The 14,520-nt window shown below is 53.7% G+C and overlaps 1 protein-coding gene across 2 annotated transcripts in view; it reads left to right on the forward strand.

Annotated features, from left to right (window-relative positions):
- LMF1 (lipase maturation factor 1) overlaps nucleotides 1–14,520 on the forward strand; it is a 1,132,479-nt gene that overhangs the window by 1,046,489 nt on the left and 71,470 nt on the right. For both annotated transcript variants that reach the window (XM_085629342.1, XM_085629343.1), the window contains one exon: nucleotides 14,064–14,247. In XM_085629342.1, coding sequence (XP_085485468.1) covers nucleotides 14,064–14,247 — 184 coding nt within the window. The remainder of the gene's footprint in view (nucleotides 1–14,063; nucleotides 14,248–14,520) is intronic.

The following is a 14,520-nucleotide window of genomic DNA, read 5'->3' on the forward strand; positions in this document are numbered from 1 at the left end:
CATTTTTCTACCAATGTCAAAAAGGCACTCACTCCCATACCTTAGCATGTTGTGCAACTCTGGAGGAGAACCGGCAGAGTTTCTGGCCTCCGAGATGCTGACGGGCGCAGACGGGCTTGCCGGCGTGCCTAAGGCGCCCTCGCGCAGCATCCTGTTTTAAGGATCCCAGCGTGCAACAACTAGACCACACCGTCTTGGGTTTGATTCCCCCTCCCACTCCGGGCAAAAATACTCTAAGCACAGTTCAAATTCAACACAACAGATCAGGAAATGTTTAAAAATTGAATTAAAATATTATAAAAGAGTCAGGACGCAACGATTAGCAGTGAATTCAGCGAGGAGCAATACACTTAGTACCCCCAGGGGCACCCCGCTTACCCCCCTCCCCCAAATTAGGTTACCCAAAGAAGACACAAGAAACAGTTGTAGTTGGGTAACAAATGCTGCAGGATTTATTACATAATTCCAGGATATGTAATAGGTGGGTTATCTTACGGGCGATCCAAGGGCAGGCGGCCATCTACTACACCTGCCCCGCCTGATGAGCCGGGCAGCACGGGAACGACCCGCGAGTGCTGCCCCCCCAAGTGAGTCTTTTTTCGATCACGTGCCGTTGAGATTCTACTCACACCCCCCCTCTCGGGGCGGAGCGTCGCATAGCAAACCCCCGGTTGTTCAGGCCCACAACCGCCCACAGGCCTAGCGGGGCGCCGACCGGCTTCCGGGACCTCTCTGGAGGCTCCTCGTTTTGGCTCAGGCACCACGTGGTGCCGCGCAGAGGTACCCTTTGTACCGGCCTGCTTCCAGATCGCCCTGTAACTCCGCCTGCAACGAAAAGAAAAACATTAAAACGTTCAGCCAAAAACCCCACCCCACCACACCACGCCGGGTAAGCGGTAGGGAGGGTAAATAGGCGAGGTGGGCGACAAAGAGGTCGCCAGTGAGGGTGGGGGAAGGCTAAATAGCCTTCCCCTCACACCTGGGCCCGGAAGTGACGCGCCTTTCGCGTCACTTCCGGCCCCTGACACGGAGGGGGGCACAGATCAGGAACCCTGCCCCCGCCCCCCCCGAAGTATGGAGTGGGGAGGGGTGACCGGGGCCCCGGGGCCACTAAGGCGCCGACCGCCGAGTGGCCCCCTGCGGGGGCCGCGGTCAGCGGCATAGTACCCCCAGGGGCACCCCGCTTACCCCCCTCCCCCAAATTAGGTTACCCAAAGAAGACACAAGAAACAGTTGTAGTTGGGTAACAAATGCTGCAGGATTTATTACATAATTCCAGGATATGTAATAGGTGGGTTATCTTACGGGCGATCCAAGGGCAGGCGGCCATCTACTACACCTGCCCCGCCTGATGAGCCGGGCAGCACGGGAACGACCCGCGAGTGCTGCCCCCCCAAGTGAGTCTTTTTTCGATCACGTGCCGTTGAGATTCTACTCACACCCCCCCTCTCGGGGCGGAGCGTCGCATAGCAAACCCCCGGTTGTTCAGGCCCACAACCGCCCACAGGCCTAGCGGGGCGCCGACCGGCTTCCGGGACCTCTCTGGAGGCTCCTCGTTTTGGCTCAGGCACCACGTGGTGCCGCGCAGAGGTACCCTTTGTACCGGCCTGCTTCCAGATCGCCCTGTAACTCCGCCACAGCCCTGGAGGCGGCTAACCGTCGCAGCCAGGGCCCCCCACCAACCTAGCTCTTTACCTGCACCCTCTATTCACCAATGTTTCGCTCAAATCCAATAAAAACAGGTCCATGCCTATTTGGGAGAGGTGTACTCCATCCAAGTCGAAGTACCCCTTTACGTTCCCCCGAATCATCTCATGTCGAATAAAGCCCAAACCCCTTTGGGCTGTGAACTTACGCATTGCTCCATTAATGCGCCTCCTGGAGTGCTCAACCGCTTCTAAGGATTTAGCTCCCCGCCAGGACCTGCGGGGGATGATCTCTGACCACACGATCTCACACTCGCCCAGACGTTTGCAGATTTCCCCTAAGTCTCTTTTCATGGCTAATAACAGCAATCGTCTCCCCAGGGTAACAAGGTCGTTACCGCCCAGGTGTATCACCAACAGGTGGGGCAAGGTGGACCCGTGTGCTCTTAGTCTCTGCTCGATCCTATTCCTGAGTTCGAACCATCTCATCCCCGGCACCCCCATCCATTCCACTTTGGTCTGAGGGAAGTGTCGCATCCAATTTCGGTGCAATGCCCATTGGGCCGCCCGGGCGACAAATGAATGCCCGATCACCCACACCACTCGTCCTAATAAAAGAGGAGACATGGTGTACACACAAGTTATTTAATCAGAAAGGGTGATTTCAACGATACACACCATAAATCACAACACATTACCAAAAGCTGCCTCACGGGCGAACATATACCTTATAGCAGTCAGATTCCCAACGCCCCAGTTTCTTCACCTGAGCGGCCTCTAAACCCGCCAGGTGAGCGGCGGTGGCAGCGCCGATGCGGAAGGAGTGGCTGGAATACCTTCTGTCCGGCCGGGCGAGCCCCGCCCTGGCTAAACTAGCCCTGATTACCTGCTCGAACTGGTATCTAGTTACAGGGGTACCATTTGAATGTAACAGAAGATAACCAGGGCCAGGCGGTCTGTGCTCCAACAACGCCTTTACCCATTGTACTGGGCAGAACCTGGGATCACCTAGGGGCTGGAGAACCACCCTGATCCCCCGCCCCGCCTGATCAGTCTTGGACTTGCGTAACAGAATGGTCAATGCCCCGGAGATAGACACATCTGAAATTGCCAGCGCATCCCCTGAACAGTCGACCTTGGACCTAGCCACTAACTCACTGACTCTGAAAGCCCCGAAGAATGCTAAGCAGAATGTGGCTGAAAACAGCGTGGCCTCGTAATGAGAGTAGGTGACTAACTCGAGAGCCCCTAGCATGCCTTTCAGGATTTCAAAATCAATGGGCGCTCGATTATCAGGGGCCCTGGGCTCCTCCCTAGCCCAACCCTTCAAGGCGGCCCGTATGGGATAGGAGTTAGTGGGATCCGCCCCGCCAGACAACCTAGTGTCGTGGCTTACGGCTGCCAAGTGACTGGCCACCCATGAACGGCTCTTCCCTTGTCCCCTCGCCCACACCAGAAATGCTCGGACTTGGGACACCATCGCAGCCCCTGAAGTACCCAGTGCTACAGAAGTTGCTCTGAATGTTGCCATGTGGGCGCTGTAACGCTTTCTGGTACCTGGGGCCAGAGCTCTTTCTCCCATCGCTCTCAGGCTCAGTCCCACTGCAGGATCCTCCATAGATGGTCCGGGAATGGGGTCATCTGCGCTCTCGCCCGCGGCCAGGCCTCCCTGAATCGGAGCCACTGAAAACGAGAAAGAGCGTCAGCTGCCACATTTTGAATCCCCTCAATGTGCCTGGCTTTAAACTCCACATTGATGCGCAGGCAAGCCCGGACCAACTCCCTTAGTAAGCACAGCACCAGCCGGCACCTGGCGGACTGGTTGTTAATTGCCTGAACGACCGCCATGTTATCAGACCAGAACACCACCTTTCTGTCTGACAATGCCGCCGGCCATAGGTGTAATGCAACAACAATCGGGAAGAGCTCCAACACCGTAATATTTTTGGTGATCCTACGCCTGCGCCAAACATTGGGCCATCCCTGCGCGCACCATTCTTCGCCCAGGATAGCCCCAAAACCTTCCCTGCCTGAGGCATCTGTGAAAAGACAAAGTTCCTGACTATCAATCCAGGGCTGCTTCCAAATCACCGTCCCGTTAAAGCAGGCGAGGAATTCGCTCCATACCACCAGATCCTGCTTCAGCCCTGTCCCCAGCTTGACCCAGTGATGTTTCTTTTTTATACCAGCAGTCGCCCTAGCTAGCCTGCGTGCAAAGACCCTCCCCATGGGTATGACCTTTAGCGCAAAATTCAGGGTCCCTAGCAGGCATTGGATTTCGCCTAGAGTAGCCTTGTCCCTACCCAGTAGATCGCAGATCTCCTGACGCAAGGCCTGTACCTTATCCACAGGGAGTCGGGACACGCCCTTTACCGTGTCCAACTCGATGCCCAAGAATACCAAAACCTGCGCCGGACCCTCGGTCTTACCAGGAGCTAAAGGTACGCCCAAGTGTCCTGCCAATTCCGTGAAACATTGCAGTGCCCGCGCACATTCTTGCGAGTCAGCTCCCCCGATGAACAGGAAATCATCCAGGTAGTGGGTCACTCCCTCAATGCCATACCTGTTTGTTAAGGCCCACTGTAGGAAGGAGCTGAACGCCTCAAAGTACGCACAAGACACCGAGCATCCCATGGGCATACACCTATCATAAAAGACCTGGTCCCCCCACTTGAAGCCCAGAAGGTGTTGGCTGTCCGGGTGTACTGGCAAGAGCCGGAAGGCCGATTCGATATCAGACTTGGCCAACCAGGCTCCCTTCCCTGCCCTCCTGATCATGTCGACTGCCAGGTCTAGGGAGCAGTAAGACACTGAGCATTGACCCTCGTCCAACCAGGAATTCACGGAATCCCCTTCAGGGTGTGATAGGTTGTGGATAAGTCGGAAAGCCCCTGGCTCCTTTTTTGGTACCACCCCCAGGGGAGAAATCACAAAGTGGGGCATGGGGGGTGAGGAAAATGGGCCCGCCACCCTGCCCAAAGATACCTCCTTCGCTATTTTATCCCGCACTACCTCCGGGTGTTCCCTAGCTGATTTCTGATTTTCCGCATCCCTGCTCACTAAGGGGCCTTGATAAGGAATGCGGAAACCGTCTAAGAAACCCTCAGAAATGATGGACCCTTCCTTGCCAGTGTAACCGCGGAGTGCGCTGAGGAGGTTCTTTACGCAGATGGGAGAGGGCCCTTTCACATGATCGTGAGGGGCTAGGACATGCGCGCTGGCAGCTGTGTACGCAGGGGGCCAAAGCGCAGGAGGGGGGAAACCCCCCGGGCTACTTGCTTGATGAAGGCTTGTCGGGGGAGTCGCGCTTGGAGCATGCGGTAGCGGCATGGGGTGCCCCGCACACGCTGCAGTTGTGGGAGAAACGGCATGATTTGTCCCAGGAGCAGAACCCTGCATTGAAGAGCCTGCAAGTTCCAGAAGACCGTGCCCGAAAGCCAGGCCTGCGACCCCCCCCACGCCCGCCCCGAAAGGACTTCCTGCTCTCCCATTTCTTCTCCTTTTTATCCTCTTTCTCTTTGCTCTTTACACCGTTCTCTGTACCTGACTTCGTCGTAGACCCCTCAGTATGCTTGCCCATGTGTTTTACCCATAAACGGACCTCCAACTGGTCCCATTCAAGATCTGGGCAGATTGCTCTCTGTCTGCGGAAGTCACAGTCGTAGTGGTACCATCCCATGCCCCCACCCTTAGCAGCCTCTTCAGTAATCACGCTTGCATAGTGGAAGAGACCAGGCCCTTCATCTGGGAATTTCTCCACTATTACTGCTGCAAAAATGGCAAAGGCCTGGCCCCAAGTCACAATATTTTTGGTGGGATATACATGGTACCGCACCCGCTTGTCCTCTTCCTTGTTGCCCATCCTCCTGGTATCTACTCCCTCCGCCCCATGCATGAGAAGGGTGAAGATATCAATAAATTCCCTGCGCCAAATCCCTTCTTTGGCCACTAGAGGGACCATCCAAGCGAGTGAACAGCGGCCCGATACTAGCGGGGCCGTGGTAACTAGGGGCTTAGGTGCTACTGCTAGCGTCGGTGCCGGCGTCGGTACCACTACTACTGCAGTATCGACCGCACTTGCCGCGCTCTCGGCCACAGCAGCAGCTGGGGGTGTGGGCCGCGGAGGAGGTTCCAACGCAGCCGGCGGCTGACACCACACCTGCGTGAAGCCCCCCGGCGCCGGGAGGACAGTCGGCGGCGGTGGGGCGGGCGGACCAACCCCTAGGGGTGACCTGGCAAGCAGCAGACCGGCTCTGACCTCAGCCATGAAGTCTTTTAAAGTGTCTGAAAGCTTACCCACATCCTCTGCTGAGGCAAATGTCGCCTGGGGCGGACCAGGCAGTCCGTTGAGCGCCCCCGTCCCCAAACTAACCGCCGCCTGGGGGGGCGCTGAGGCCCTGTGAGGAGGGGCCGCTCTATTCCGAGCCGGTGGTTGTTCAACCGGAAAGTCTTTGCTCGTGGGGCGGCGGATTCTTTTCGACCGTGACGGGCCCGCAACCTCCCCTACATCCTTATCCGTAGCTGGACCGTCCATCGCTATCCCAGAATCTGGGGGGGTACTGGCTTTCAACAGTTCCGTCGCCCAAGCTAAACCCTTGGCCCTCGTCAGCTCCAAGAAAGCGGCAATCCGTGATTCCTCCGATTGTCCGGCACGGACTCCTCAACCTGTGTCCCTGGTGTGAAAGGGGGGGGGGATAATCCTTGGCTGTCCATCACTTAGCAGTTGTTCTCTCTTATCTGCAATTGGGAAAGAGAGAAAGTTAACCGCCTATTCACCCCCTTTGAGGTTAGTTCCTCGCTCCTGAGCGCCACATGCTACTCCGAGAGGTACCCCCATCCCCCAACTGCCCGTACTTACTCCCGTCTGGGCCCAGAATACGGATGGTATTTGTCTCACGTCTCTCTGTCGCCACTTAATAATCCTCCGGTCCGTGAAAGCGGACGAATGTACTGCAAGAGAAACCAGCATAAGCGCAAGAAATGCAAACACGAAAAAAGGCGTGGCTGTACCGCAAGATAAAGGGTGGGGGGGGGTGATTGGAGGGGGGGGGGAGAGGACACAGGTGCTCATACACATCACGTTTCACCATGCACACCCTGTTTGCGTCTGCCCTCAGCAAGCAACATGGTACTCGCTTGCGCCCCACCCCCACACTACCTTCCACACTACAATCTTGCCTTTATTGTAGCATGCCTACAAATTATTGGCACACTTTACATTACATATTCAGGCACGGGGGCCAACTCACTGTCCTCACCAAAATTAATTGTACAAGAATTTGAAATTGTGCCAACTTATGACACTTTGACCGCGTTCGCGGGACTCGAACCCTTGTCCTGTGAAAACCTTTATAACCACAGGCACAAGACTTACCATTGAGCTATCGCTCCTGGTAGTACCCGCGCTGCCCAAAAGGGGAGACGCGACTACAAAGCGCAGCCCGCCTCCCCGACCCAGGATGATCGTTACCAATTCCGGGCCACTACACGCAACTCCGTGATCCCCCTTCACTGCTCAGGCCACTCTCGGACGCCATGCATAGCCCCCTGGATCGGCCCCTTGCTACTATCTACCCGCAAACTCTCGGGCAATGCGGATTGAGGGCGGCTACCCGCTCCCTGCTGGGACACCCGAACCAGCCTACTGTGGGACCGGGCCTTCGCTATGCTTGCTGGGTGCCGTCCCCCCCCCCCAGACCCCACCAAACAAACCAAACAGGGCCGAGCCAGGCCACAGAGGAATACATTGCCCATTTCATGTGGCGCGAACCGTGTGTAATCAGCGCTTACATGTGAGCACCGCATTTACATTGCACAGTCAGGGGTAGTAACCGATTTGGCCCAGCCAGGCCCGGGGAGATACTTGATTCAGCCCGAAGACCCGGAGCGGGCGCAACACCTTGTACGTGCCGGCCCCGAGAGGTAATACTCGTTTAGCCCCAGAATCCCCGGGGCGGACGTGACACCTCGCAAATTCAAGCCCGGGAGATAAAACGTTTGCCCAGAATCGCCGGTGCAGACGCCACCTGGGGGGCCCAGTAAAGGACGGCGCCACGGCCGCGAGGCACGCAACCTTCCTCGTCGACAGCGCACTATTATGCCCCGGAAAACGAAGCCTGCTGCCCGCCCCCTGCACCCTAGGCGGCCGCGCAAGCAGCGTGAGGGGGGGTGGAGGATGACTCCCTAAAATCAATAAAGGACTATATGGGAATCGGACCTGTAACCAGCAGGCAACATTACCATGGAGCCCGCGTGCTCCGACCACCGCGAGGCACGCAACCTTCCTCGGCGACAGATTCGGCGACTGATTTGGCCCGAACTCGACCCGAAGGCCATGGAGCTCTATACCTGATCCCCGTACTTACATACAAATTCGGGCACGGGGCGATTAAAGGATTTGCCCAGAGCCCCTGCGCAAACTCGCCCGAAGGACTTGGGGCGCTGTACCGAGCACCGTAACTACATACCCACGCGGGCACTGGGAGACTAAGTGATTTGACCCGGTTCCCAGCGCAAGCTCGACCCGAAGGTATAGGAGCGCGTAGCCCGCATTTACCTGCATACATCGGCCCGGGGAGATTTAAATGATCACCCCGAATTCGCACCGCCTTTACATACAGATAGGCACTGGGGGATTGAGTTATATATCCCGCGTCACAAAAGCGACCGCGGCCCCGAGACGCGCTGCAGGACCACCCTGGGGACACCAAACCATTTGGGAGTGCGGACCTGCAATATACTTTCGCTCTTACGCATAATCCTTCCTCTAGCGCGAGACACGACCCTGCGCCGAAGGAGAAACGCTAAGCCCCACACCCAAGATGGCGGCCCGTATGCCGATGGACGCCGGGTAGCCGGCACGGTTGCGTCCCCACCTGCGCTAACCAACAGTGGCAGCGGGAAACACGACAAACACAGCATTTCCTCAACGATCGCACGCTCTTGAAGCGAAATCTACCCGAGCCTTGCTCTGTGCACGCTCCCCCCCCCCGCCCGTGGTACTCCGACCACAGGGCCCCGTATCCTGGTACTGCCCAGGGACAGGGCCGGGGCGAGAGGGCAAGACGGCAACTCACCGAGTATTCCGCAGTTCCAGCTCGATAGGCGACGGCTACGACGATCCCCGCGAGACGGCTCGGCGTCCGACAAATAGGCGAGGTGGGCGACAAAGAGGTCGCCAGTGAGGGTGGGGGAAGGCTAAATAGCCTTCCCCTCACACCTGGGCCCGGAAGTGACGCGCCTTTCGCGTCACTTCCGGCCCCTGACACGGAGGGGGGCACAGATCAGGAACCCTGCCCCCGCCCCCCCCGAAGTATGGAGTGGGGAGGGGTGACCGGGGCCCCGGGGCCACTAAGGCGCCGACCGCCGAGTGGCCCCCTGCGGGGGCCGCGGTCAGCGGCAGATAGCTTAGTTACGGGTCTGGCGCGCTCGCACAGCGTCCTGTTTTGAGGATTCCAGCCTGCAACAACTAGACCGCACCGTCTTGATAAAAAGATGGCATTGCTGGTCCAAAAGCCCACCAAAGTCAGGGTTCAATTCCCCCTCCCACTCCGGACAAAAATACTCCAAGCATAGTTCAAATTCAACACAACAGATCAGGAAGTTTTGAAAAATTGATTAAAATATTTTAAAAGAGTCCGGACATGTGCAAAAACGCAAAGATTAGCAGTGAGTTCAGCGAGGAGCAATACACTGATAGCTTAGTTACGGGTCTGGCTCACTCGCGCAGCGTCCTATTTTAAGGACCCCAGCGTGCAACAACTAGACCGCACCTTCTTGATAAAAAGATGGCGGTGCTGGTCCAATAGCTCACCAAAGTCAGGTTTCGATTCCCCCTCCCACTCCGGACAAATATACATGGAGCCAATGGCTCTACGCATTAGAGATAATCCGCTTGTCTCTGGCATTCGTTTTGCGGAGGACACACACATGATCAGCCTGTACACAGACAATGTAATAGTGTCATTGAAGAACCCCACGACATCAGTCCCAGCTGTATTGTCGGAACTCGAGTGCTTCTCTCAAGCCGCAGGCTTCAAACTAAATGTACAAAAATTGCAGGCCCTTAATTGTACCCTAAAACCCTCCACACTTTGCTCCTTAAAGAGTGCACTTGCCATTCAATGGGCAAATACGGCTATTCCCTACCTGGGATTACAACTCTCGGTGTTAATGACTGACACTGTGTCACTGAACTATACCGCATTACTTCGTCAGGTGAGGGAAGACCTACGCCGATGGAAACCACATGCGTTGTCGTGGCTCAGCCGAGTAGCTTCCATTAAAATGACTGTCTTACCCAAGATTTTATTTATCTTCCAGAGCGTTCCTTTGGAACCACCTCGGGGCATGCTGTGCATGCTTCAACAGGAGATAGAATCCTTTATATGGGCAGGCAAGCGACCCAGAATGCAGCGAGATTCGAGTTATAGACCCCCGGGGGAGGGTGGTCTTGGGATCCCAAATTTACAAGATTTTTTTCTGGGCGGCCCAGATTAAGACATTCGTTGAGTGGTCCCACCCAGAATCGGAAAATCGTTGGATTTTTATAGATAGAGCGCTAGTGAGATGGGCACTATGGCAGATACCTTTTTTGGCAAAAGCAGCCAGACCTAAGAATCTATATGTCTCATGCATGACAAGAGTCCCCCTACTAGCTTGGGACAAGATAGCGGCCAAAAGGAACCTTACGACCTTTCCGTCCCCTCTGACGCCCATTGTCGAAAATACATCCTTCTCCCCGGGGATGGACGCAAAGGGCATCACACGATGGACGAGGGAGGGAAGCAGATCAATTAGGCATTTGTTTGATGAGGAGTATCAACTTTCTTTCGAAGATCTCTACAGCCAGCAGGGTTTTCCCGAATCGGAACGCTTCCACTGCCAGCAGATTAGGCACTGGGTCATGCACCCGGATGTCCGCCCGCTAGCGCAGTGCTGCCTCACTACGTTTGAAAAGTGGTTACTCACTAAGCTAGACAATGCTCATTTTATATCGCAGCTATACTGCTTGATCAGACAGGTCCCCACCCCTCATAAGACACCAAGCTAAAAGAGATGGGAACTAGAATTAGAATTCACTTTCACTCAGCGCAACTGGGAGTACATTTACTACGGGGCTAAACACTCTGCACGTAATAAAGCCAATGTAGCAACAGCTACCAAAATAGCAACGTACTGGTATCATACTCCGGTCCGACTCCACAAATGCAACCCATTAAAAGATCCGCTATTCTGGCGAGGGTGCGGATCACAGGGTACCCTGACCCACATTTTATAAGACTGCCCTCGTTTGCAATCCTACTGGAAGCAGGTATTACTGGACATAGATACCCATTTCGACACGGACCTTTCACGGTTACCAGTATATATTCTCCTGGGTTTGCCGAACGCTCTTCTGTTTCCTCTCAAGTCACGTATGGGGCCGCCAAATTGCATTGGCACTAGGGGCTTCCCTTCAAAACATTCTTGCACACTGGGGTTCCACCCGCCTGCCTACACACATGGGATGGCTACATCGCATGTGGTACATTCTTGGCATGAAGAAGATCTCCCTCTCGCTTACGAACAAGGGCATCTCATTCTCCAAGCTGTGAGGACCCTTTTTGTTGTTGCTCTCTTCCGAGATCAACAAAATTACCTGCCCTAAATACCTGAGACTGTTGCGCCTTACTGAACCGATGCAAGAGGCTACAACTGATTAGTCCCGAAATACGCAAGCAGGGGTGGCGGGAGGAAGGGAGGGTTTCGGGGTGGGTTTTCTAGGGTGGGAGATGGTTGTTGAGGTTGTTACTTAAAACTTTATTGCTTTCCCCGCAACGCGTGTGGTCAAACGCGCAACTTCTTTTTGTTGTATGTATGCTGTGGGCAAAATTCAATAAAGAAATATTAAACCTAATCAACCAATAGCAGCTTCCCTTCTGCTGGAAGGAGCCCTGTAGCACCAGAGGTTGGAGTCAGTCATTGCAAAGATGCTTCTTAGCACCTGCATATTTACACACCACTTGTAACCTAGTGCACAAAATGTGTCACTGGTGTGATTACGTCCTTATGGAAAACATGTGGGCAAGTCTTTTCATCCAAGCCCCGTTGTGGCTGTATGCATAATAAAGGCCCAAGCTGCCAAGAGGACAAGGGTGAGACTGGTGGTAAGGGACCCACGCAGAAAAGCAGGAGAAGAAAGCCTTTGTATCCAAGTAGTCTTTTCCGCCCCAGTTACTGAAGGTGGACTGTCTATGTTGCCAACGTCAACATCTTGATGGCTTCCCTGGCCTACCCGAAGCCTTGTCACATTATTTGAACACAGGACCTGAAGCAACCAATGACATAGTGAAAGCCACCGAGACCTGAAGCTTACTCCGACTGCTCGTCCACTGTGATACAGAACACAGCTAAAGGGAGGGAGAACTAGGAGGGAGGTTTGCCACTAGAGTATGGATGGGGCCAACAGTGAATTGGAAATCCTTTAGAAAATCCTGTAGGGAGGAAGGGTTGTGATGTAGTTGGCGAATGTCAGGGCTTTGTCTTCAGTTTTGAAGTCAGACTTTGGCATTAATATTAGTATTTTTTAGGTAGAAGCCTACCAGACAGTCCAGCTCTCTTGTTGAAAAGACATATTGGGGACATGCGCAAGGCTTCCCTAGGAATGCTTTCACCCGTCGCTTATCATTGGCTTTGTGTTTTGTAACTCACATTGACTTGCTTCCTTATTACTGGCGTTATTTGTTTTAGGCTGTCCATCATGTCTTTGTCCTACCCGTGGAGCATATACAAAAGCACGCGTGCATAGCAGGTGCAAATTAATGCTTCATGCTGTGGCCTCCTTGATAAGGGCCTGGATGCGTGCTCCTGAAGTGCTGTACATCTAGACCTTTCCGAAAGGTACAAATGTGGCACACATACAGTCAGTTTGCAATACATTGAAAATAGTAACATTTTCCGAAAGGTCTAGACATACAGCACTTCAGGATCATGCATCCAGGCCCTTATCAAGGAGGCCACAGCATGAAGCATTAATTTGCACCTGCTATGCACCCGTGCTTTTGGATGACTACAAAGAGCACTACTATCACACACTCTTCATCCCACTAATTGCAATCCTTGGGGAACAAAGAACCACGGCTCCCCAGCTATTGTCAAATCATCATTGCCCTGAAGAAGTTCATTCTCTAATGAATGAAACGCGTTGGCTGGAGCTCATGTTGTCTGATGACGTTTAAAATAAAGTTTTATTTTTACATAAAGGAACATGTCAGTCTTACTTATTGAAAATACTTTTTGGGAGTGCACCTCTGCAAGTTTGTTCAGTTTCTATTCTGCTTGGAAGTTGGCACCCAACAACGGCAGGTCAAGGAGTCGCAAGTGCACACCAACTCTCATCACTTTCAGATAACCACAAGAGGAGTACAGCAGGGAGGTGCGGCTATTGCGGTCCGCTGTTGCTTGCTACGTAGCATTAAATTCCTTTCAATGATGGCCATTTTGCAACTCACAACAAGGTATGAGGAGATATCTTGCGTGGGAGAACAATTGGGCAAAATCTAAACACTAATACCTAACTGCACCTGCTGTCTATTTTATTTTCAATATATACCTGAGTGACCTCGAGCCTCAGAATGTCCCGTTCCGTAAAATGGGTCCAATCCATTTTTTCTCTTCTCTTCTTCAGTGCCCCATTTGTCTTATGGTCTCTTCGGTAAGGTCTGATGTATTCTTGCAATTTCACATTGTTGTGTCATCTTCCAGAGAAGGGCTATTTGTAAGTGTCGTGCTATGCTAAAAGTAAGATTCTCTTTACTACAAAATGTCATTATTTGAAGCCCACCTCAAGGGCATTCTAAAAATGCGTTTCTGGCTAGGGGTCTTTTCTGGAGAAAGCTGGTTGTTGATGGCACGAGGGCTTCAATGGACTCTAGGATCTCAGAAGTAGAGAAAGGGGCTGCATCTCTTTCATGTGGTTCTCTACCAAAGGCTGGGGTGGCTCAGAATCACAGTCATCGCTGGGCTCTTAGGCAGGGTACTCCACACTCAGTCCTGGAGAGCCTGATCCATGCCAGATTTTTGAGATAACTAAATTTTTCTAAATGGGGATAAGTTTAAAATCTGCCATGGATCTGGCATTCCAGGACCGACTTTGAAGAACCCTGCTCCAAAGCATTGAACTGGACTTGCAGACACCTTTGAGAGTGCGCCCGTGCTCATCGGTGTGAGAGGGCAGCATCCGTAGTACTGCGGCTGGCACGGCCTGGCATTCCTAGCCCGGCTTACTGGGCAGGTTCCACCTCACAGATTGAACCCCGCTACTGCTTGCAGTGTGTATCATTCATTACAGTTACGTCACAGTCATTGATAAGTCTTCTGTGGTGCTATGAACACATCACTATCTTTCCTTGTGAAGCAGCTCTTCTCCTCTTGCAGGATTACAAAGGTTAGAACGGAGATCGTCCTCCAAGGGACCTCCTGCCGGCACCACGACGACCCCAGCGCGGTGTGGGAAGAGTACGAGTTCAGGTGCAAGCCTGGCGACCTGAAGCGGAGCCCCTGTGTCTTGAGTCCGTTCCACTACCGCCTGGACTGGCTCATGTGGTACGCTGCTTTACAGGTGAGGCGCGGCGACATCTGACGCACTGTGGGAGGGTCGTGTCGGGTGGATTGTGATATCACCGCTAAATAAAGCAAACCAGATTAGCATTTTCTGCAGGTAGAAGCCATCTCTCTTCTCTGCTTTGAAAGAACACTGGTGCCACCTCTGATCTTTAAATAATATTACCCCCCCCCCCCCCAACACTCCCTTTTGTGCTCACTGCATGCTCGACCTGCCCACAAAACTTGTATCCTTATCAACAGAGTTACAACCTCAGCCGCATTAACTAGG

The sequence above is a fragment of the Triturus cristatus genome, chromosome 10 (genome assembly GCF_964204655.1).
Source record: "Triturus cristatus chromosome 10, aTriCri1.1, whole genome shotgun sequence".
Classification (NCBI taxonomy): domain Eukaryota; kingdom Metazoa; phylum Chordata; class Amphibia; order Caudata; family Salamandridae; genus Triturus; species Triturus cristatus.